Consider the following 26,236-nt stretch of genomic DNA (forward strand, 5'->3'; position numbering starts at 1 on the left):
AAGGAACAGCACACTGGTATAACTTATCTTAGGGTGCAGAGCCTCCAGGCAACCCGTCCACTGGTCGTCCACATTCAATATAGATCAAAAAAAGAGGCAGTACTCCATTTTCGAAAAAAGTGCAGGATTTATTCAAATCCACATGTCTGTGCGACGTTTCAGCTCTACTGAGCTTTTCTCAAGCAGTGGATGTAGGTTCCTTATTACATATATATAGTGTCTTAACAATCCTAATTACAGCCATTTGTGTTAAATTACATATTAATACATTCATTAAAGTGCATCTGTGCATTTGTGCAATTAAGTAAGTAGATGCTAACGGCTATGTCGTTCTTACCGCTGCTGGAGACAGCCAATGATGGAGGACGCCATTGCCCCTGTCGGCGTGCATAGATCCCAATTGCGCATGTCTGCTAATTAATAAAACCTAGTTGAACTACAGGGCTGGAAAACGGACTTCGCGCATGCGCAGTAGCGCTAAATACCGCCATATTCTTGTAGTTATACTCACTAGAGCTCCAAGTGTGTAACCTACTTGGCGCATGCGCAATAGCGCTAAAAATCGCCATTTTCTTATGGTCACATTTTCTGAAACCCCCAGTGTATAGTGACCAAACGGAGAAACATATAAATACGTTTCAAATTCTATTCAGGACATATAAGTGAGCATATTCATTTATAATGGCAACACTTATAATATTAGATACCTTATTCATTCACTATTTACGTCCAATCCAGGACTGACATAGTCTCTAAACACCACCCTGATAATGCGAGTGTAGCCTTAACAGGTCACACCTCGCAAATCAGATAGCCCTCAGCATGGGCAAGTCAAACCTGAGCGGTCGAGCTGCCCATATCCAAGTTGCTACACAGTGGTGAGAAATAAAGAAAAATAGGTGCCATAAATTTATTCAAGCTCACTTTATTAACCTAGCCCCAGTTCAACAAAATATACATGTATAAATTTGCAGAAAATATATAAATATATAAAGAGAATATGTGTCCTCCACATTCGTTTTGTCTCCCACAGCAGCAGCCCGGCACAGCTGACTCGCCATCTATACAAGAGATGAAATAAATAAAGTGCATTAGTATACATATTAAAAAAGCTATATTAAAAACAACTGGTAATAACTCGGGACCATACCATCACACAATAGATCTAAACAATCGTATGCATCTTGAAATCAACATTGAGACCCCCAGGTTTCAGGGTATTAAGCTCATATATCCACATAAGTTCTCTCTTTTTAAGAATTGATTCTCTGTTACCCCCTCTTCTCTGCAAGGGGACAGTATCAATAATTTTGAATCGTAAATCCTTTTCTGTGTGTTTCTGCTCAGTGAAATGTTTGGGGACCGGAAGATCAGTTCTCTTTTTCCTTATGGTATATCTATGTTGATTCATTCTGACCTTAAACTCACAAGTCGTTTCCCCAATGTACCACAGATTGCAAGGACATATTAGCGCATAGATAACAAACTCCGAACTACAAGTTAAAAAATGCTTAATTTTGTAGGTCTTATCTATCACTGGGTGTTTAAATGTGGACCCTTTTAACATAAAATTACAATTTATACAATTTAAACATGGGAAGCATCCATTTCTACCAGATCCGGTCAAGGACATTTGGGTACTTCTCCTCATAGGGCCAATATCCGACCTAATGAGTATATCCTTGATATTCCTACTTCTTTTGTATGAGTACAGAGGAGGCATCTTAAACTCCTGGATATTAGGGAGACATTTTCCCAACATTGTCCAATGTTTTTTGACAATACTAGCAATTTTGTCACTTTCCTCCGTGTATGTAGAGACGAAAGGAACTCTTTTAGATACTTTTCTCTTGTTTGAATTTTTATTAATGAGTTGCAACCTATCATTTTTTATAACGGTATTTTTTGTCTGTTCTAATAGTCTCTTAGGGTACCCCCTATCCAGAAATTTTTTAATCAGTAAATCTATTGTTAAATCGGCTTTTTCCTCCTCTTTAACTATTCGCCTAACACGGAGTAATTGGCTCAAAGGGATAGATTTCTTTATGGAATTTGGGTGGTGACTGTCATATAAAAGTAAATTATTTCTATCCGTATTTTTTACATATAAGGTTGTGTCAAGATGACCATTTTTTTGTTCAACCAATACATCTAAAAATTGAATTTCCGTTTTAGATTTAACCAAAGTAAACTTAATAGTTTGATCTATTGTATTGAGAAACACATGAAACTCATCCAACTCTTTTTCTGTACCTGTCCAAAGGAGGAAGACATCATCTATGTATCGCCACCACACCAGTGCATGCCGGAAGTGGTGGGACACATAGACAAGGTCCTCCTCCAGGACCTCCATAACCAGATTAGCATATGAGGGGGCCATATTGGCCCCCATGGCCGTACCTTGTTTTTGAGCGTAAAACGCGTCACCAAAAAGGAAATAATTATATTTCAAAATTATTTCCAACATCCTAAGGAGGAAAGCCCTACCCTCTACCGTATACTTCATTGGGTCCAACATCTTGCCTATAGCTCCCAAGCCTCGTATGTGATCAATAGAAGTATACAATGATACTACATCGAAGGAGGCCAGGATCACCTCCTCCCTCAATTGTAGCGTCTCCAACTTCCTTAAGAAGTCAGTAGTGTCCTTAATATAAGAACTACTCTTTTTTGTGATGGGGTTCAGTACTTTATCAAGGAAGATACCCATTTTGTTAAAAACGGACCCAACCCCGGACACAATAGGTCGTCCCGGAGGGTTAACCAAGCTTTTATGTATTTTTGGTATCATATATAGTACCGGGGTACGTGGGTTCTCCTCCCATAAAAAATTATATAGGTCCTGGTCTATTATGGATGCCTCCATGGCCTCTTTTAGACATTTTTTAATTATTCCCTGAATACTGAATTTTGGATCCCCATCTAGTTTTTCATATACATTTATATCATTCAATTGTCTCATCATTTTTTTTTATCTAGATTTTCTGTTAGGCGCAGGAGGCCATTGTGTAAAAGCTTTGGATTAAAGGGTCACCCCTGTGATATACACATTAATAGCTCATTCTCTTCCCTCTTTTACTGTTGGAGGGTTTATGGGACGTTCCAATGTCTTTAATGCAAAGTTCTACTCTTTCCTTTATAAATGCCCGACCCCCTGACGGCTCTCAATAAAGGGAACCTGCCATCTTAAATATCTGCCAGAAGGAGGAGCTAATTGGTCCAAAGGCTTCTGGGAAGAGATTCAGGGTATCGCATTTAATCCTCTGCTAGTTCTTGTCTCAGGAGTCCAGTGGGCGGTCCCAATATCTGCATACACACTCGTACATGTATATGTTGGACCGCCCACTGGACTCCTAAGCCGTGGAAAGTCATGGATGTGAATTGATAGAAGGCAATGCTTGTGAATGTTATTGCACAAAATTCTCAGGCTGCAGCTTGGACAGAATTTACGTGAAAAGTAGAAATAAAAAAAAATATTCCTGATACTTTAAACACAGTGACTGCTCAGCCAATCACTGGCCTCACTGGTGCCCCGCCTCAGCTCGCGATTGGCTGAGAAGTCATTCCCAGTTTGTTCAGGGCAGGGGAGGAGCTGAGACCGGCAAGAACCTCAGGGGACGTAACGAGGGCGGCGGGGATCAGTGACGGATGATTTTATCTTTTATAAGTGAAATGTTAGACATAATACGTGATCAATATCTGCAGAATGGATGAATGGGCGAGATTGGGAAAAGATGGGAACAGTTCTATAAGGATAAAATAACTTTATTGAGACAAGAAATGGTAACACCACAACAAAAGAGGGCACAACTAATCAAAAGAAAAGAATTACACACAGTAAAAATTGTAAGGGTATGTGCACACGATGCGGATTTGCTGCGGATCCGCAGCGGATTTTTCCGCACAGAAACGCTGCAGATCCGCACTGTGATTTACAGTACAATGTTATTCCATGGGAAAAAAAAAGCTGTGCGGAATTGCTGCGGATTTCAAAGAAGTGCATGTCACTTCTTTTGTGCGGATCTGCAGCGTTTCTGCACCCCTCCATGTTAAAATTCTGCAGTGGCAAAAACCGCAGAAAATCCGCAGCAATTCTGCATAAAAACAGCGGCTAATCAACGGCTGCGGATTTTGTGCAGAAAATTCTGCACCTCTTTTCTTACGTGTGCATATAGCCTTAGAGTAAAAAACAAAACGCTAGGAAGGGAAATAAAAGGGCAGATGTTCAGCTTCTTCCTTTTGGTTTTTGCCCAGGGATGAGGAGTTGGCGGCGAGTAGAGGATCAGCCAGCGCTGTGCTATCGGTGGAGTAGTAATAGGCTATGGCCCGGCCGCCTCCTCCGCCACCTCTGGGACAGGAAGTAGCAGTCTGGTCAGTGACCGCCGTACTAGGTCACATGGTGACAAAACCTGTCTATTCCCGCACATCGAGGAGGGAGGACGTAGCTGACTTCTCTCGTGAAGGTTTTATTATTAATGCGTATATTTAGCCTTCTGTCTGCCACGTTACAAATGGCTGCGGGGAATGAGATCGTTTATGTAATTCTCCAATAAGAGTGAATTTGCTCCCTCCATGCTGTCTCCTGTCGGGTGGATTCTTCATGCTCCCTCCATGCGGACTGTCTCCTGGCAGATGGATTCTTTGTGCTCCCTCCATGCTGACTGTCTCCTGTCGGGTGGATTCTTCATGCTCCCTCCATGCTGACTGTCTCCCGGCAGATGGATTCTTTGTGCTCCCTCCATGCTGACTGTCTCCTGGCAGATGGATTCTTCGTGCTCCCTCCATGCTGACTGTCTCCTGTCGGGTGGATTCTTCGTGCTCCCTCCATGCTGACTGTCTCCCGGCAGGTGGATTCTTCGTGCTCCCTCCATGCTGACTGTCTCCTGGCAGATGTATTCTTCGTGCTCCCTCCATGCTGACTGTCTCCTGGCAGATGGATTCTTTGTGCTCCCTCCATGCTGACTGTCTCCTGGCAGATGGATTCTTTGTGCTCCCTCCATGCTGACTGTCTCCCGGCAGATGGATTCTTTGTGCTCCCTCCATGCTGACTGTCTCCTGGCAGATGGATTCTTTGTGCTCCCTCCATGCTGACTGTCTCCCGGCAGATGGATTCTTCGTGCTCCCTCCATGCTGACTGTCTCCCGGCAGATGGATTCTTCGTGCTCCCTCCATGCTGACTGTCTCCTGGCAGATGGATTCTTTGTGCTCCCTCCATGCTGACTGTCTCCTGGCAGATGGATTCTTTGTGCTCCCTCCATGCTGACTGTCTCCCGGCAGATGGATTCTTTGTGCTCCCTCCATGCTGACTGTCTCCTGGCAGATGGATTCTTTGTGCTCCCTCCATGCTGACTGTCTCCCGGCAGATGTATTCTTCGTGCTCCCTCCATGCTGACTGTCTCCCGGCAGATGGATTCTTCGTGCTCCCTCCATGCTGACTGTCTCCCGGCAGATGGATTCTTCATGCTCCCTCCATGCTGACTGTCTCCCGTCGGGTGGATTCTTCGTGCTCCCTCCATGCTGACTGTCTCCCGGCAGGTGGATTCTTCGTGCTCCCTCCATGCTGACTGTCTCCAGTCAGGTGGATTCTTCGTGCTCCCTCCATGCTGACTGTCTCCAGTCGGGAGGATTCTTCGTGCTCCCTCCATGCTGACTGTCTCCAGTCAGGTGGATTCTTCGTGCTCCCTCCATGCTGACTGTCTCCAGTCAGGTGGATTCTTCGTGCTCCCTCCATGCTGACTGTCTCCCGTCGGGTGGATTCTTCGTGCTCCCTCCATGCTGTCTCCCGGCAGGTGGATTCTTCGTGCTCCCTCCATGCTGACTGTCTCCAGTCAGGTGGATTCTTCGTGCTCCCTCCATGCTGTCTCCAGTCAGGTGGATTCTTCGTGCTCCCTCCATGCTGTCTCCCGGCAGGTGGATTCTTCGTGCTCCCTCCATGCTGACTGTCTCCAGTCAGGTGGATTCTTCGTGCTCCCTCCATGCTGACTGTCTCCCGGCAGATGAATTCTTCGTGCTCCCTCCATGCTGACTGTCTCCCGGCAGATGGATTCTTCGTGCTCCCTCCATGCTGACTGTCTCCAGTCAGGTGGATTCTTCATGCTCCCTCCATGCTGTCTCCCGGCAGATGGATTCTTCGTGCTCCCTCCATGCTGTCTGTCTCCCGTCGGTTGGATTCTTCGTGCTCCCTCCATGCTGACTGTCTCCCTCGCTGTTCGCTCGCTGTTCTCTGTCGTTTTCTTTTATATCTGTGTCAAAAAAAAAGTATTTTCTGCAGTAATGGGATGGAGCTGTCAGTTGCCATGGTTACTGGCCATTGTCGGAACCGGGATGGTGTGATGGAGTTGTCTTCCGGCGCCTCCGCTCTGGGATTGGAGACGTGTCTGGCTTCTTGTGTTTATTGTGTAAATTGTCACCGGCTGCGTCTGTGCGTCTCTCGCTCCTCCGGGGAATGCCGCATGTACGGAGGGTGACTGGGGGCAATGAGATGGCGAGAAGGAGGCGCCAGCATCAACATGGAGTGACGTCATGTGACTGCTGCAGCCAGACGTGCCCACTAGGCTCTGATGCCAGACATGCCCACCCCTCCACCAGAGTCTGATGCCAGACATGCCCACCACTCCACCAGGCTCTGATGCCAGACATGCCCACCCCTCCACCAGGCTTGATGCCAGACATGCCCACCCCTCCCCCAGGGTCTGATGCCAGGCATGCCCATCCCTCCACCAGGGTCTGATGCCAGGCATGCCCATCCCTCCACCAGGGTCTGATGCCAGGCATGCCCATCCCTCCACCAGGGTCTGATGCCAGGCATGCCATCCCTCCACCAGGGTCTGATGCCAAGCATGCCCACCCCTCCACCAGGCTCTGATGCCAGACATGCCCACCCCTCCACCGGGGTCTGATGCCAGACATGCCCATCCCTCCACCAGGGTCTGATGCCAGGCATGCCCATCCCTCCACCAGGGTCTGATGCCAGGCATGCCATCCCTCCACCAGGGTCTGATGCCAAGCATGCCCACCCCTCCACCAGGCTCTGATGCCAGACATGCCCACCCCTCCACCGGGGTCTGATGCCAGACATGCCCATCCCTCCACCAGGGTCTGATGCCAGACATGCCCACCCCTCCACCAGGGCCTGATGTCAGGCATGCCCACCGTTACACAAGGCCCTGATGCCAGGCATGCCCACCCCTCCTCTAGGGTCTGATGCCAGGCATGCCCACTGTTACACCAGACTCTGATGCCAAGCATGCCCACCGCTCCACCAGGGTATGATGCCAAGCATGCCCATCCTTAAACCAAGATCTGATGCCAGGCGTGCCCACCTCTACAGGCTCTGATGTCAAGCATGCCCACAGTTACACAAGGCTCTGATGCCAGGCATTCCCACCCTTACTCCAGGGTCTGATGTCCGGCATGCCCAGTTACACAAGTCTGTGATGCCTGGGGTGCCTACCCCAACACCTGGGTCTGATGTATAGATACAGAGATACAGATTTATACAGCCACCCCTAGGGGGAGTTGACTACATACAGAATTATACAGTCACCATTAGACAGAGCTCATTACGTACAGATGTATAAAATCACCACTAGATGGAGCTCACTACATACAGATTTATATAGTCACCATTAGAGGAAGCTCATTACATCTAAATTTATGCAGTCACCACTAGAGGGAGCTCACTACATGCAGATTTATACAGCCACCACTAGGGGGAGCTCACTTCATACAGATTTATACAGTCACCACTAGGGGGAGCTCACTACATACAGATTCTGGACTCGGACTTTGCTTTGGACTGGGCGGGGTTAATGTTGGACTCGGACAGTTGCTTTTGCTGGGGTTTTGATTTTTGCTATTTATTGATTGTAAGTTTTGTATTTTTATAATAAGAGTTCACTACATACAGGTTTATACAGCCACCACTAGGGGGAGCTCACTACATACAGATTCTGGACTCGGACTTTGCTTTGGACTGGGGGGGGTTAATGTTGGACTCGGACAGTTGCTTTTGCTGGGGTTTTGATTTTTGCTATTTATTGATTGTAAGTTTTGTATTTTTATAATAAAAGAATTCACTACATGCAGATTTATACAGTCACCACTATATGGAGCTCACTACATACAGGTTTATACAGCCACCACTAGGGGGAGCTCACTACATACAGATTTATACAGTCACCACTAGAGGGAGCTCACTACACACTCAAAAGTTGGGCGAATCAATTGCCGAATCTAAATTTGCCATATTTGTGCCGAATTTATATTTGATGATCCGTTCCAAACATATTCAGTAGTTTCTACTCCCATTGACTTCAATGACGTATGGCGAATATTGCAAAACAATCTTTGCCGCTGATCGTAATCGGAACTAAATTTTGAAGAATTTGCTTAACTCTAGTTTTGAGCTGCAATTTGTGTATTTTGGGCTTTTCGAGGGTCTATATCTTCTGCTACAAACACAATTTGAGCTTGGAGCACATTAATCCCAGTAGTGCAATAAATCTCCATGTGTGTGAACCTCCTGTAGAATTGCCCCCAGTTTTCAGGCTGCTTTCTTCTGGACTAATAATACCTTATTCGTGCCTGGCATCACCCTCGCGACTGCTGACGACGATCGTGGCCTTGTGCCAGCACAAGATAACGGCACATCCCAGCCATGACTATACACATATATTCACTGTGATACATTGTGTCATATTTGTAAATAGAAACTGTCACATTTTGATTTAGTTTTTTTTTTGCTTATTTTTCCAATAGAAACAACATAAACCAATACCCACTGGAGAATCTGTGTAAATCCGGCGTTTTATTACCGGTCCATGATTTTGTGCTCTGCACATGTGGATCCCCCTTTGCTGTCCCCCTCCCGCTCCCCCTCCACAGCCCTGCACCAAATCCTTCCATGTAAAGTGGAGATCCAGGCAAAGACAAGTGACAGGCGGCAGCGGAGCAGGTAGGTAAAGAGGGCGATGGGGCAGCAGGGATGGAGGGGGCGCTGCAGGTGTTACCAGGTAAGATAAGGAGTGGGGGAGGGGAGAGAGATGAAGATGCCGCGTGAAGGCATCACTGGGGTCTGCTGCACCATGAGGCTGGTGCCCATCCTGCCCGGTTCCCTACATCTCTCCAGGTCTGGCCTGTGTTGTAGCAGGTCTCACCCTCCCTGCCCCCGCTTTATGGAGATGTGACATTGTGTCGCCGTCGGTTTTCCACCTGTCACCTCTCATCTGACATTACAGAGATTTCCCTCCAATTCTTTCAGCATAAATTCCTGCGTCTTTACATTATGACATTTAAAGAGCGGAAAGGGTTAAATAGATCCGATCTACAGCCCGCGTCCTGCAGATCACTCGCCCTATATCGCATTGTGCGGCAGCTAAGAACGCTGTGGACTTGGCTTTGTCGTCCTGCACAACCCAATGTGGGATTATGTTACAGGACTGCAGGTAACCGGCCCTAATGCTATCGTAAGCTGCGGAACAAAAGGAATCAGCAGCGCAACATCCCAACTAACAGCGGACACATTGTGGAGGTGGAACTTGCAGTCCTATGTAAAATCACAGGTAATAAATTGGCACCATGACTTGTGCAAAACTATAGACTCCGATCCAACCGTGTGCACAAATCCAGAGACAAGAAAATTCGGAAATCACAAATAAAACAAACTGTCCTTTCGTAAGGTTTCCCAATAGCTGGAGCAGAATGATGGGGTGCAGAGCGGGGTGACACTGTGCAGCGCAGGGCAGTACTGAGCTGCACAGATGAATGAAAAGACACACTGAAGGGTGCCACAGGATGACTGAGCTGCACAGGGTAATGAGAATCAGAAGAGGATGACAGAGGGTGGAGTATCGTGAGAGGGAAACAAGAAGGGTGAAAGAGAGCGGCATAGGACGAAAAAAAGGTTTGCAGATTGACACAAAACACAGTAAGGTGATAGAGAACAGGTCAGGGGGACAGAGGTTTGAAAGTGAATGCAAGAGCATCCACATAAGATCCTGTCTGCAGTCACCACTAGGGGGAGTTCCCTGTATACAGAGATACATGATAAGATCCTGTCTACGGTCACCACTAGGGGGAGCTCCCTGTATACAGAGACACATGATAAGATCCTGTCTACGGTCACCACTAGGGGGAGCTCCCTGTATACAGAGACACATGATAAGATCCTGTCTGCAGTCACCACTAGGGGGAGCTCCCTGTATACAGAGATACATGATAAGATCCTGTCTATGGTCACCACTAGGGGGAGCTCCCTGTATACAGAGACACATGATAAGATCCTGTCTGCAGTCACCACTAGGGGGAGCTCCCTGTATACAGAGAGACATGATAACATCCTGTCTGCAGTCACCACTAGGGGGAGCTCCCTGTACACAGAGATAAATAATAACATCCTGTCTGCAGCTACCACTAGGGCGAGCTCCCTGTACACAGAGATACATAACATTCTGTCTGCAGCCACCACTAGGGGGAGCTCCCTGTACACAGTGATACATGGTAACAGCCTGTCTGCAGCCACCACTAGGGGGAGCTCCCTGTACAAAGAGATACATGATAAGATCCTGTCTGCGGTCACCACTAGGGGAGCTCCCTGTATACAGAGATACATGATGTCTGCGGTCACCACTAGGGGGAGCTCCCTGTATACAGAGATACATGATAAGATCCTGTCTGCAGTCACCACTAGGGGGAGCTCCCTATATACAGAGATACATGATAAGATCCTGTCTGCAGTCACCACTAGGGGGAGCTCCCTGTATACAGAGATACATGATAAGATCCTGTCTGCAGTCACCACTAGGGAGAGCTCCCTGTATACAGAGAGACATGATAACATCCTGTCTGCAGCCACCACTAGGGGGAGCTCCCTGTACACAGAGACACATGATAACATCCTGTCTGCAGTCACCACTAGGGGGAGCTCCCTGTACAGAGATAAATAATAACATCCTGTCTGCAGCCACCACTAGGGGAGCTCCCTGTACACAGAGATACATAACATTCTGTCTGCAGCCACCACTAGGGGGAGCTCCCTGTATACAGAGATACATGATAAGATCCAGTCTGCAGCCTCCACTGGGGGGAGCTCCCTGTATACAGAGATACATGAGAAGATCCTGTCTGCAGCCACCACTAGGGGGAGCTCCCTGTATACATACAAACTTCTGGGTGAGTTTATACCATTCTGGGTTCTGCAGGTTTTATTGGCTCCATTTGATGAATTTGATCTGTGACATTGTAGATTCCAGTGAATAGATCTTTCCCGCTGTAGAATATTCTGGATTCTCACGCGTTGCTGCTGGTCCAACTCCTCCGCTATGTAGGAGCTGCGGGTGTCCTACTCCTGGCTGCACAGTGATCCGCGCTCATTAGTGCAGGTAGACGGCAGAGATGTCGGCTTTACCATCTCCGCCAAACAAACGGCATCCAGCCGCAATTGATCACAAGCGCTGATGGTCTCGGCGGGGGAAACACATGACCACGTGGACCTTGTGATGTGGATACAGGATTCATGCCTGACCGGCTGATTCTGCAACATGAAAAGAGCAAAGCAGGATATTATAAAACCCCTGTAGAGATGAAGCTCATGTCGGACTACAAGTCTCAGTTTTCTTCCCTGCCACTGAGAATGAACAATGATGGAAATACCATCTATAATACAAATATATCAGGCCGTGGATGAACACAAACATCGTCATAAGGCCCAGAAAAAAAAACAGAATGGGCCCTACCCCAAAAATAATTAGTTATAATGCAACTTTACATTGGTCAGAGCTCCCGTTTTCAAATACACTGCTCCAAATTCACTGCTGAGATAAAATTAAAATGATAAAATTCTACGTACCTGATGTCACCACTAGGGGGAGCTCACTACATACAGATTTATACAGCCACCACTAGGGAAAGCTCACGACATAGATTTATACAGCCACCACTAGGGGGAGCTCACGACATAGATTTATACAGCCACCACTAGGGAAAGCTCACGACATAGATTTATACAGCCACCACTAGGGGGAGCTCACGACATAGATTTATACAGCCACCACTAGGGGGAGCTCACGACATACAGATATATACAGACACCACTAGGAGGAGCGAACTATATACAGATTTATACAGTCACCACTAGGGGGAGCTCACTACATACAGATTGATATACTGCCATCACTAGAGGGAGCTCACTACATAGATTGTTATACTGCCACCACTAGAGGGAGCTCGCTACATACAGATGTATACATTCACCACTAGGGGGAGCTCACTACATACAGATTAATATACTGCCACCACTAGAGGGAGCTCACTATATACAGATTGATATACTGCCACCACTAGAGGGAGCTCGCTACATACAGATTGATATACTGCCACTAGAGGGAGCTCGCTACATACAGATTTATATACGGCCACCACTAGGGGGAGCTCACTGCATACAGATTTATATACGGCCACCAGTAGAGGGAGCGCTCTAAATGTCGGATAATACAGCCACTATTAAAATGTAAGACCCTGCATACAGAGAGCTCGGCTAGTGGATCTGCTGATAAGCTAAATTTTATAAATTATTAACAAGCGGCTGCTACAGACAGGAGTGAGGAAGGAGAGCGTGCATGTACTGACACTGTGCTCAGAGTTTCACTGCTCAAGATGGTCCCTCTGGGCAAGTGAGTGCAGTCAGCCGTCAAACAAGCTGAAGGACAGTGCACCCCATGTTAATAGGGGGGAAACAGGGCACTGAGGCCTTGGCCACGACAAAGGTGCAGCGACGAGCCCTGATTTAGGTATTAAATAATTTATTTTTTCAGGACAACAAAAGTAGTAAAATCTATAGTACAGGCATGATTTTTAAGTCCCTTATGTGACTGTACATGCCACCAAATTGCCATTTTGGGGGGACAGACTCCCTTTAACATATTTGCTTCCAATTTGTTGATGCAACTACACTGTGTGCAGAATTATTAGGCAAGTTGTATTTTAGAGGATTATTTTTATTATTGATCAACAACTATGTTCTCAATCAACCCAAAAGACTCATAAATATCAAAGCTTAATATTTTTGGAAGTTGGAGTGGTTTTTTTTTTAGATTTGGCTATCTTAGGAGGATATCTGTGTGTGCAGGTAACTATTAGGGTATGTGCACACGTTGCGGATTCTCTGCGGATCCGCAGCGTTTTTTGCAGTGCAGAAACGCTGCAGATCCGCAATTGATTTACAGTACAATGTATATCAATGAGAAAAAAAAATGCTGTGCACACTTTGCGGAAAATCCGCTGCGGAAACGCTGCGGTTTAAAAGAAGTAGCATGTCACTTATTTTTTGTGAATCTGCAGCGTTTTTGTACCCACTCCATTATAGAAAACCGCAGGGGTAAAAACCGCAGCAAATCTGCAAGAAAACCGCAGCAAAAACGCACTAAAAAACGCTGCGGAACCGCACAAAAAACCGCAGGTGCGTTTTCTGCCAGGAGAGACAGAATCCGCACCAGAAATGCCTAAGCCTAATCCGCAACGTGTGCACATAGCCTTACTGTGCAGAATTATTAGGCAACTTAATAAAAAACAAATATATTCCCATCTCACTTGTTTATTTTCAACAGGTAAACCAATATAACTGCACAAAATTTAGAAATAAACATTTCTGACATGCAAAAACAAAACAAAAAAAAATTAGTGCCCAATATAGCCCCCTTTCTTTATGATGACACTCGGCAGCCTCCATCCATTGATTCTGTCAGTTGCTTGATCTGTTTACGACCAACATTGCGTGCAGCAGCCACCACAGCCTCCCAGACACTGTTCCGAGAGGTGGACTGTTTTCCCTCCCTGTAGATCTCACATTTTATGAGGGACCACAGGTTCTCTATGGGGTTCAGATCAGGTGAACAAGGGGGCCATGTCATTATTTTTTCTTCTTAGAGACCTTTACTGGCCAGCCACGCTGTGGAGTAGTTGGAGGCATGTGATGGAGCATTGTCCTGCATGAAAATCATGTTTCTCTTGAACGATACCGACTTCTTCCTGTACCATTGCTTGAAGAAGTTGTCTTCCAGAAACTGGCAGTATTTCTGGGAGTTGAGCTTCACTCCATCCTCAACCCGAAAAGGTCCCACAAGTTCATCTTTGATTATACCAGCCCATACCAGTCCCCACCTCCATCTTGCTGGCATCTGAGTCGAGTGGAGCTCTCTGCCCTTTACTGATCCAGCCTCTGGCTCATCCATCTGGCCCATCAAGAGTCACTCCCATTTCATCAGTCCAGAAAACCTTTGAAAAGTCAGTCTTAAGATATTTCTTGGCCCAGTCTTGACGTTTTATCTTATGTTTCTTGTACAAAGGTGGTCGTTTTTCAGCCTTCCTTACCTTGGCCATGTCCCTGAGTATCGCACACCTTGTGCTTTTTGTTTCTCCAGTAACGTTGCAGCTCTGAAATATGGCAAAACTGGTGGCAAATGGCATCTTGGCAGCTTCACACTTGATTTTCCTCAATTCATGGGCAGCTATTTTGCGCCTTTTTTGCCCAACACGCTTCTTGTGACCCTGTTGGCTATTTGCCATGAAACGCTTGATTGTTCGGTGATCACGCTTCAAAAGTTTGGCAATTTCAAGACTGCTGCATCACTCTGCAAGACATCTCACAATTTTGGCCTTTTCAGAGCCGTCAAATCTCTCTTCTGACCCATTTTGCCAAAGGAAAGGAAGTTGCCTAATAATTAAGCACACCTTATATAGGGTTTTGATGTCATTAGACAACACCCCTCCTCATTAGGCCGGCGTCACACTCAGCGTAAGATAATACGGTCCGTTTTTTACGGCTGTAATACGGCCGTAATACGGAGAAATGTTCCCAAAATAGTGGTCCGTATGTCCTCCGTAGGCAGGGTGTGTCAGCGTATTTTGCGCATGTCATCCTCCGTATGTAATCCGTATGGCATCCGTACTGCGATATTTTCTCGCAGGCTTGCAAAACCGACATCTAATGGATTTATGTGCTCAAATGTCCGTTAAAACATATATACAGTATATATATATATATTCATTGAGACACATATATATATATTCTGTATTTATATTTAATTCAGCGCGATATATGTGAAAAGCCGGTAATTCAATTGCCGGCTTTTCATTTCTCCTTCACAAACCCGACAGGATATGAGACATGGTTTACATACAGTAAACCATCTCATATCCCCCTTTTTTTTGCATATTCCACACTACTGTTAGTTGTGTGTATGTGCAAAATTTGGTTGCTGTAGCTGCTAAAATAAAGGGTTAAATGGCGGAAAAAATTGGCGTGGGCTCCCGTGCAATTTTCTCCGCCAGAATGGTAAAGCCAGTGACTGAGGGCAGATATTAATAGCCTAGAGGGTCCATGGTTATTGGCCCCCCCTGGCTACAAACATCTGCCCCCAGCCACCCCAGAAAAGGCACATCTGGAAGATGCGCCTATTCTGGCACTTGGCCACTCTCTTCCCACTCCCGTGTAGCGGTGGGATATGGGGTAATGAAGGGTTAATGCCACCTTGCTATTATAAGGTGACATTAAGCCAGGTTAATAATGGAGAGGCGTCAATTATGACACCTATCCATTATTAATCCAATTGTATGAAAGGGTTAAAAAACACACACACATTATTAAAAATTATTTTAATGAAATAAACACAGCGGTTGTTTTAGTATTTTATTGCTCTCTCAATCCACCTGAAGACCCTCGCTTGGCAAAATAATAAACCCACAATATACATACCATCCGAGGATCTGTCAGGTCCCACGATGTAAATCCTTCTGAAGGGGTTAAATCAATTTACAGGCAGGAGCTGCGCTAAAGCACTCGCTCGTGCCTGTAATCCCCGGGTGCTGAAAGGAAAGCTGGGTGATCTGTACTTACTTTGAGTTGCGGTGAGGCGCCCTCTGGTGGATGAACTCATATGAACTCGAGCGTGGGAACTTTTCCAAGGCTCCAGTTCATGAGGACATCCAGCAGAGGGCGCCTCACCGCGACTCAATGTAAGTACACGGGAGTGGGAAGAGAGTGGCCAAGTGCCAGAATAGGCGCATCTTCCAGATGTGCCTTTTCTGGGGTGGCTGGGGGCAGATGTTTGTAGCCGGGGGGGGGGGGGGCAATAACCATGGACCCTTTCTAGGCTATTAATATCTGCCCTCAGTCACTGGCTTTACCATTCTGGCGGAGAAAATTGCGCGGGAGCCCACGCCAATTTTTTCCGCCATTTAACCCTTTATTTTAGCAGCTACAGCAACCAAATTTTGCACATACACACTACTAACATTAGTAGTGTGGAATATGCAAAAAAAAGGGGGATAGGAGATGGTTTACTGTATGTAAACCATGTCTCATATCATGCCAGGTTTGGGAAGGAGAAATGAAAAGCCGGCAATTGAATTACCGGTTTTTCAATAACACCGCTGCGTATTTCTCGCAAGTCACACTGCTGGTCCGTGTGGAATCCGTATTTTTCTCGCCCCCATAGACTTTCATTGGCGTATTTTTTGCGCAATACGCTGACAAACGCAGCATGCTGCGATTTTGTACGGCCGTAGAAAGCCGTATAATACGGATCCGTAATATACGGCTGATAGGACCAGACCCATTGAGAATAATTGTGCCGTTTGTTTGGCGAGTTTTACGGACGTATTTTCTGCGCTCTTACGTCCGTAAAACTCGCTAGTGTGACGCCGGCCTTACAGAGATGCACATCACCTGATTTACTTAATTGGTAGTTGGCTCTCAAGTCTGAACAGCTTGGAGTAGGACAAGTACACACTGAAAACCTGATGTGTGAAAGTAGCCTAATTCTGCACACAGTGTATATACATTTTTTTAAGCGTTTCAGATTCAGAGGAATCGTAGCCGTACGCACAGGGCTCGGATTTACAACCCTCATATATTCAGGCCATAGAAGTTTCCAGTATTTGAACCCGAGTAAATTATGAAATTCACGTATTTGTCCACGTTGAAGGAAATATAAAATCTCAGTATTCAGCGAGTTCACGACAACTGCAAGAAACTCAAAATCGTGCATCTGTAAAATTCAGAATATTTATGTGGACGTTCTCATAGTCTCCATTATGGAAAAGAGGTAAATCTCAAATCTGCACAGTCAGCCCTAATAATGTGCGACTCCGGGGTCAGATGGGGGATGCAGGCCACGCTCCAGGCACCAGGCCAGGAGTAATGGGGTAACACTGTGGGGCCAGGAGTAATGGGGCCAACAATCCGGGGGCCAAGAGTAATGGGGGTAATGTTGCAGGGCCAAGAGTAATGGGTCCAACGGTTTAGAAGCCAGGAGTAATGGGGCCAACAGACCGGGAGCCAGGAGTAATGGGGCCAAGGGTCTGGAGTAATGTGGCCAATGGTCCAGGGGCCTGGAGTAATAGGGCCAATGGTTCAGGGGTCAGGAGTAATCGGGCCAACGCTCCGGGGGTCAAGAGTAATGGGGCCAACGGTACGGGGGCCAACGCTCCGGGGGTCAAGAGTAATGGGACAAAAGCTCCGGGGGTCAAGAGTAATGGGGCCTAGAGTAATAGGGCCAACGGTTCAAGGGCCAGGAGTAATAGGGCCAACGGTCTGGCAGGAGACGCAGCAGTTGGAGGTAACGATTCAGTGTTCTCATTGCTTCCAGGATAGATTTTCCTACAGTTCGAATTGACAGCGAGCAGATATTGTAACTTAGAATGATATATATATATATATACTAGCTGAAGAGCCCGGCGTTGACTGGGCATAGTAAATATCTGAGGTTAGTTATAGCACCTCACTTCTCTTATTTTCCCATCACGCCTCTCATTTTCCTCCTCACTCCTCTTATTTTCCCCTTCCTCTCATTCCCCCCTAACACTTGTCATTTCGACCTCATGTTATTTTCCCTCACTCGTCTCATTTTGCACTCACACCTTTTCATTTTCACCTCACACCCCTCATTTTCACCTCACCCCTCATTTTCCCCTCAGAATATACATGTTTGTCATCTCCCTTATATATAGTATACACCTGTATGTCATCTCCTGTATATAGTATATACCTGTATGTCATCTCCCCTGTAAATAGTATATACCTGCTGAATGTCATCTCCTCCTGTATATACCTGTGTCATCTGCTCCTGTATATAGTATATACCTGTGTGTCATCTCCTCCTGTATATAGTATATACCTGTGTGTCATCTCCTCCTGTATATAGTATATACGTGTGTCATCTCCCCTGTATATAGTATATACCTGTGTGTCATCTCCTGTATATAGTGTATACCTGTGTGTCATCTCCTCCTGTATATAGTATATATCTGTGTGTCATCTCCCCTGTATATAGTATGTACCTGTATGTCATCTCCTCCTGTATATAGTATATACCTGTGTGTCATCTCCTCCTGTATATATGTGTGTGTCATCTCCTCCTGTATATAGTATATACCTGTATGTCATCTCCCGTATATAGTATATACCTGTGTGTCATCTCCTCCTGTATATAGTATATACCTGTATGTCATCTCCCCTGTATATAGTATATACCTGTGTCATCTCCCCTGTATATAGTATGTACCTGTATGTCATCTCCCGTATATAGTATATACCTGTGTGTCATCTCCTCCTGTATATAGTATATACCTGTATGTCATCTCCCCTGTATATAGTATATACCTGTGTCATCTCCCCTGTATATAGTATGTACCTGTATGTCATCTCCCGTATATAGTATATACCTGTGTGTCATCTCCTCCTGTATATAGTATATACCTGTATGTCATCTCCTCCTGTATATAGTATGTACCTGTATGTCATCTCCTCCTCTATATAGTATATACCTGTGTGTCATCTCCCCTGTATATAGTATATATGTGTGTGTCATCTCCCCTGTATATAGTATGTACCTGTGTCATCTCCCCTGTATATAGTATATACCTGTGTCATCTCCTCCTGTATATAGTATATATCTGTCATCTCCCCTGTATATAGTATATATCTGTGTGTCATCTCCCCTGTATATAGTATATACCTGCGTGTCATCTCCTCCTGTATATAGTATATATCTGTGTGTCATCTCCTCCTGTATTAGACCTCGTTCACACGTTATTTGCTCAGTATTTTTACCTCAGTATTTGTAAGCTAAATTGGCAGCCTGATAAATCCCCAGCCAACAGTAAGCCCACCCCCTGGCAGTATATATTAGCTCACACATACACATAATAGACTGGTCATGTGACTGACAGCTGCCGTATTTCCTATATGGTACATTTGTTGCTCTTGTAGTTTGTCTGCTTATTAATCAGATTTTTATTTTTGAAGGATAATACCAACCAGACTTGTGTGTGTTTTAGGGCGAGTTTCATGTGTCACGTTGTGTGTGTTGAGTTGCATGTGGCGACATGCATGTAGCGACTTTTGTGAGATGAGTTTTGTGTGGCGACATGCGTGTAGCAACTTTTTGTGTGTCGAGTTGCATGTGACAGGTTAGTGTAGCAGGTTGTGTGCAGCAAGTTTTGCGCATGGTGAGTTTTGCGCGTGGTGAGTTTTATGTGTGGTGCCTTTTGAGTATGTGCAAGTTTTGTGTGAGGCAACTTTTGCATGTGTTGCAACTTTTGTGCATATGGCAATTTTTCCGCATGTGCAAGTTTTGCGTGTGGCGAGTTTTCCATGAGGTGAGTTTTGCACGTGTGGCGAGTTTTGCGTGAGCCTAGTTTTGCTCGTGGCGAGTTTTGAGCGACGACTTTTGTGTTTCGACTTTTATGTGGCGAGGTTGGGTGTATGTGTGGTGAAATGTTTGCTGAGGGTGGTATATGTGTTCAAGCACGTGGTAGTGTGTGGCGCATTTTGTGTGTGTGTTCATATCCCCGTGGTGGTGTGGTGATTATCCGATGTCGGGGCCCCTCCTTAGCAACTGTACAGTATATACTCTTTGGCGCCATCGCTCTCACTCTGTAAGTCCCCCTTGTTCACATCTGGCAGCTGTCAATTTGCCTCCAACACGTTTCCTTTCACTTTTTCCCCATTATGTAGATAGGGGCAAAAGTGTTTGGTGAATTGGAACGCGCGGGGTTAAAATTTTGCCTCACAACATAGCCTATGACGCTCTCGAGGTCCAGACATGTGACTGTGCAAAAATTTGTGGCTGTAGCTGCGACGGTGCAGATGCCAATCCCGGACATACACACATACACATTCAGCTTTATATATTAGATATATATATTAATATGATACAAGTAACTGGATTCCCTTTGATCCCATTTGTTTTTTAAGCTAGGATGTGATCCGGGAGGAGGATGCAGAGCTCGGCACTCGGTCATTAGTCTGTAGAATACTTTTCTGATAGTAAGAAACTTCTCCTTCCGATTTATGTTATAAAGGATCCGATCTTTGCAGCTAAAAGTAATTATTAAAGCGTGAGCCCCATTCACTGCAGAGCCCAGGAAATACCCAGGTGATCTGCAGTGATCAAGGGGTTAATGATACCATTCACAGGGGTATAAAATGGCAAGGGCTTAAAGGGAACCTGTCACCTGAATTTGGCAGGACCAGTTTTGGGTCATGTGGGCGGGGTTTTCGGGTGTTAGATTCACCCTTTCCTTACCCGCTGGCTGCATGCTGGCCGCAATATTGGATTGAAGTTCATTCTCGGTCCTCCAGAGTACACGCCAGCGCAAGGCAATATTGGACGGGGTTTATACCTAATATTCCTGGTGATTTGGGGTAGTGAAAGGATTTGTACAAGTTGTCTATGACAACAGCATGGAATTAAAATCATAGGTACTATCTGTAGGGAACAGAATTTAGTTTTTTTTTGTTTTTTTTAATGCTAAAGTCCAAATTCCTAGTTTCCCTGTGCACAACCATGGAACAAATACATTTGTGGATGATTGCGACTTCCACTAGGGGGCGCCCACTGCACAGGAATGTACACAGCTCCTACTGAACTCTGCAGTAATTCCATTTCTACGGTGCTCCCCCTAGTGGAGGAAGGGTGGAATGACAAAGACCAATTCTTTTAATTTTTATTTCATAAATCAATAGTAACATGAAAATAAGACACTTTGCAATAAATCTTATCAGAGAAATCTGCTTCCTTCTCGTCAGGACTGAGCTTTCATTTTATGAGTGAAAGCTGCCCATAGTGAAGACAGATCTTCTCATTACTGACAAAAGAGATGACAGTTGGTGCTTATAATATTCCATAGAGGCATCAAGAGCTAGAGGGAGACACATGGGGGGGGGAAATGGAGGAGATAGAGGCAGGTACATAAAGGGGTGGAGCTAGAAGCAGACCCAGGAGGAGGAGCTAGAGGCAGATACATAAAGGGAGGAGCTAGAGGCAGATACATAAAGGGAGGAGCTAGAGGCAGATACATAAAGGGGAGGAGCTAGAAGCAGATGGGGAGGAGCTAGAGGCAGATACATAAAGGGAGGAGCTAGAAGCAGATACATAAAGGGGAGGAGCTAGAGGCATATAAAGGGGTGGAGCTAAAAGCAGACCCAGGAGGAGGAGCTAGAGGCAGATACATAAAGGGAGGAGCTAGAGAGATACATAAAGGGAGGAGCTAGAAGCAGACCCAGGAGGAGGACCTAGAGGCAGATACATAAAGGGGAGGAGCTAGAGGCAGATACATAAAGGGGAGGAGCTAGAGGCAGATACATAAAGGGAGGAGCTAGAGGCAGATACATAAAGGGGAGGAGCTAGAGGCAGATACATAAAGGGATGAGCTAGAGGCAGATGCATAAAGGGAGGAGCTAGAGGCAGATACATAAAGGGAAGAGCTAGAGGCAGATACATAAAGGGAGGAGCTAGAGGCAGACAGGGGAGGAGATAGAGTCAAATACATAAAGGGGAGGAGCTAGAAGCAGATGGGGAGGAGCTAGAGGCAGATACATAAAGGGAGTAGCTCAGATCCATAAAGGGGAGGAGCTAGAGGCAGATACATAAAGGGAGTAGCTAGAAGCAGACAGGGGGAGGAACTACAGGCAAATACATAAAGGGCAGGAGCTAGAAGCAGACAGGGGGAGGAGCTAGAGGCAGGTACATAAAGGGGAGGAACTACAGAGATATTCTGCAGTACATTCTCCAGAAATGAGTTACATTTTTTCCATAGAACGTTATAAGCACCAACTGTCATGTCCTGTCTCACTACTGGGAACGTCTGTATTCAGTAAAGACAGATTTTACCTGAGAACTGAGAATTTTGAGAATAAAAGTTCAGTCCAGGAGGAGAAATAGATTTTTATTCTCAGATATATTACGAAGTTTCTTATTCTTTTTACATGAACTATTGATTTATGGGGGGAAAAAATCCTTAAAACGACGGTCGCTCTGTAACCTGCTGGAACCCCTTCCCCTTGTGTTCATGTAACTTTTCAGGCTCTGCTGAGCGTCGCCGGGCCCCTGTATATGTTCTGAATCAGGGGCCACATCGTCCTCTCCGGCTCGTATCTCACACGGAACATTCAGTATCATTTGTTTCCAAACTTCTCATCTCCTGAACTTTCCCGTCTTCTGATGGTGATCCGCCGCGTGGAGCTGCGCTGAGATGTCGGCGCCGATCCCTCAATAGACGTGGTTCTCCTTCATTGTCCGGATATGTAAGAGGATGCCGGCTGTGCGATGACTGTCGGACTGTTCTCCCTGCAGCCCCCAATAGATTTTCTTGGCTCCTCTCCTATAGCCGGAGGGTCCGCCATTCTTCTTGTTGCCTTGGTGACACTGTTCTCCTCCCCCCTGGCTCGCTGCCGCCGCCGCCACCCCATGTGTGATCTGATGCCTTTGATCAGACAACTCAAAATACCTGGAACACATTCATAATCTCAACACGAATTAATGAGTTAGGAAGAAAACTGCATAAAATCCGGAGCCGGGAAAAAAAGGAGCCGCTTACATGAATAGAATGTAAAACACTGAGGACAAAGCAGCAACTTACATATCAAAGAAATGATAAATTATGCTATCTCTGCAGAAAACTATGAGGGTAACATCCCTGGTGGTCTAGGGCAGTGAGTTTATAACATCCATGGTGGTCTAGGGCAGTGAATAAGCTTATAATATGCCTGGTGGTCACTACAACCAGGAGACACAGAATGGCTATATAGAAATGGACATGAAGACTACAGGATCTACAGTAATCATGGAAAATACATTACTTTTACAGGCTTTCTGGTTTACCCAGAGATATCATATAATCAACACATGGAAACAAGCTCCAAAGCAGAAATTATTACAAAAATGTGACGGGTACCGTAATGGTTCTGGCGACAATGCAAGACTATGAATAGTATGTAAAGCTGGATTACATAGGTGGTCTTGGGCAGTGAGTTTATAATATCACTGTTGATCTAGGGCAGGTAGTGAGTTTACAACATGCCTGGTGGTCTAGGCAAGGCTGTGGCGTCGGTAATCCAAACCTCTGACTCCGACTCCACAATTTCCCTAACTACACGGCTCTGACTCCACAGAACTGGTCACTACCGAGCGTGAACATAAAATGCAGCACAGATTCATCTCAGCTAAAAGCCGAGATCCTTAGATCAGTTACAGAACAGCCATTTATAGGACTTTTCATAACCTTCCCCAAATTTACAGCACATCTTGCACTGAGCCCAATGTATTATATATTTTAGGAGTCAGGAGACTGCAACTCAGACTGCACAACCCTGGGTTTGGGCAGTGAAGGGATTAACTATTAACAAGTACTGTATGTAAAATTACCTATACTCATGGGACCATCAGGGATTTCTTGATGTCTTCATCTGTTTTGGGGTTGGAGAATAATGTCATGTTTTTTGTCTTTCTTCAGGCAGGATGTCTGCTTCCAGTATTCCAGCCCTTGTTGGAGCATGCGTTCATCTCCTTCTCTTTGCTCCGGTGGTCCTCGGTACAGATTATCGTTCAGCATTTTCTGTTGCTCGAACAACCAGTATGGAAGGGGGTCCCGAAATGGTCATCACTTTTGACAAAGTCTATGTCAATATCGGAGGTGACTTCGACCCCAAGGCTGGGATTTTCAGATGTCGCATCCCTGGAGCTTATTATTTTTCCTTTACCATTGGAAAGTTTCCCAAGAAGAATCTGTCAGTCATGCTGATGAAGAATAAGAATGAAGTTCAGGTCATCATCTACGACGAGCATCACCACAAAGAAAGAAAGGTCGCGAGTCAGAGCGCCATGTTGCAGCTGGACTATGGAGACACGGCTTGGCTTCGCCTTCATGGAGATCCAAAGTACGCTCTGTACAGTAATGTGGGACCTTATACCACCTTCAATGGTTACTTGATCTACCCCGATACATCCTATTATTTCCAGTCTGGCAGTGAATCCTATAAACTTCAAAGCTCTCAAAATGTAATCACGTCTACAGAAGGGTCCTCAGAACAAAATGAGGTCTACAAAAAGTACATTGTAAGCGACTACCAACCCATGAACACGGACCCTCGGTCTGCTTTCTCTGTGGCCCGAACAGAAAGTCTTGTTGGGTCCGAGGACAAGAAGATCCTACATCAACCAATCACTTTTGACACTGAATTTGTTAACATCGGGAAGGACTTTAACCTTTCATCTGGTGAGTTTCAGTGCCGGATGCCTGGAGCCTATTATTTTTCCTTTACTATAGGGAAAATGCCTTATAAAACCATGTCCGTCAAGCTGATGAAGAACCAGAACGAGGTTCAGGCAATGATTTACGATGACAGCCTCTCAAAAAAACGTGAAATGCAGAGTCAAAGCGTGATGCTGTCACTACAATCGGGAGACACAGTATGGCTATACAGCCATGGACATGAAGGCTACGGGGTCTACAGTAATCATGGAAAATACATTACTTTCACAGGCTTTCTGGTATATCCAGAGATAACATACAAGCAACACATGGAAACAAACTCCAAACCAGAAATTATTACAAAGATTTGAAGGGTACCGTAATGGGTACGGTGACAATGCCAGACTATTACTAGTATATAACGGTGGATTATATAGGTGGTCTTAGCACATATGGTGCCACTGAGACATTAGGCACATGTTTGTATTATCTTCACACTGATTTCAGTCATGTTTGTACCATTGCTCATTGTGTCATAGATGGCGCCTCCTAATCCATATGCCACCCAGAATTTCTTGAACATTGACCATTAGATTGTATGCAGTCTTAGAGCATCAAATACAAGAGACACCATGCTCAAATGTATAATATCTCCGCTAGTTTCATAGAATTGACGTGAATGAAACTGGACTTCCAAATTACTAGATTTGGGCTAAAAAAAAGCCAATATAATAGGCCAGTGAGAAGTTTTATCCATTTAGGACTCCTCTTGCTCAAATGACACACGTCCAGCAAACACAAAAGTACCTCCTCTCATATAATAGGAGGAAAGTGTCGATCTTGACAATTGGTGAAACACTGCGAATATTCCTTTTAAGAGGACCAGGCACCAGATCAAGTGTGACGAGATTTTGCTCTTATTTTATCCCAGCTGTCCTGCGTATTTGTTTTATTCAGCATACGGTTCCATAGATATGAGCCGTTTTATGTAGTGCTAATTTTTATGGTCTTTATGAAGCAGACGTAGCTCACGGGATCCTCTGGGGCGTGTCTTTAGGCTGCTCTGCATAATTAATCCATGAGCCACGCCTCCTTAGTAAAGACCATAATAAAAAAAAGGCCCTGAACAAAAATGGCTCATATCTCGGACACCGTATGACGGATTTTAGAGAAACAAAAAATAGAATAATTATTGGAGCAGCGGGAAGAAAATAAGAGCTGGACACTTTTGACTTGGTGACAGGTCTAATTTTAAATGCAGTTGCACCTACATTTCCACTATTTTTATGGAGTTACTTCTTAAATCCCCTCCACTTGTGATCATCTATTGATAGGACCACTGACACCGGTCTGTGTCTCCATTCATAGAGTTGTCATTCACCACTCATCCAAGTGTCGGTGGGCATGTTCTAGATCTGTGTAGTGCATGAGTGGAGTGGGGAACCTCCCCGTGTCCGTAGTGTAAGGAGTGCAGGAGCCGGCCGCTCCGACCGCCATAAGACGGTGTAAGATACACAGAAGCCACGCAGAACGTGCCGTACGTTACACTACCAGGCGGCGATAAGAGGGGAATAAAATCATTTTCTATTTCCCATGTGTTTGGCAATTCTAAATGTCATTAATGGAGTATGTTTATGCAAATAGGAGTGATTTCATGGAGATGCGTCCTGCAGGAGCCATCGCTTCTGATGCCAGCAGTTAATTA

General features: G+C 45.5%; 1 protein-coding gene across 1 annotated transcript; it reads left to right on the forward strand.

Moving 5' to 3' along the window:
- The first annotated feature begins 8,760 nt into the window (after nucleotides 1-8,760).
- C1QTNF4 (C1q and TNF related 4) lies at nucleotides 8,761-26,123 on the forward strand. Its single transcript, XM_077286694.1, has 2 exons — nucleotides 8,761-8,956; nucleotides 23,794-26,123. Exons 1-2 carry the CDS (start codon nucleotides 8,842-8,844, stop codon nucleotides 24,900-24,902), a joined length of 1,224 nt encoding a protein of 407 aa, XP_077142809.1. The 5' UTR covers nucleotides 8,761-8,841; the 3' UTR covers nucleotides 24,903-26,123.
- The last annotated feature ends 113 nt before the right edge of the window (nucleotides 26,124-26,236 follow it).

This window comes from Ranitomeya variabilis, chromosome 2, assembly GCF_051348905.1.
Source record: "Ranitomeya variabilis isolate aRanVar5 chromosome 2, aRanVar5.hap1, whole genome shotgun sequence".
In the NCBI taxonomy this organism is placed as follows: domain Eukaryota; kingdom Metazoa; phylum Chordata; class Amphibia; order Anura; family Dendrobatidae; genus Ranitomeya; species Ranitomeya variabilis.

Excerpts from the sequence above, each read along its gene's own strand:
- C1QTNF4 (XM_077286694.1), top strand. The coding sequence starts at position 8,842 with ATGTGGATCCCCCTTTGCTGTCCCCCTCCCGCTCCCCCTCCACAGCCC. Across the intron at positions 8,957-23,793 it reads GACAGGCGGCAGCGGAGCAG|GCAGGATGTCTGCTTCCAGT; the intron begins GTAGGTAAAGAG and ends GTCTTTCTTCAG.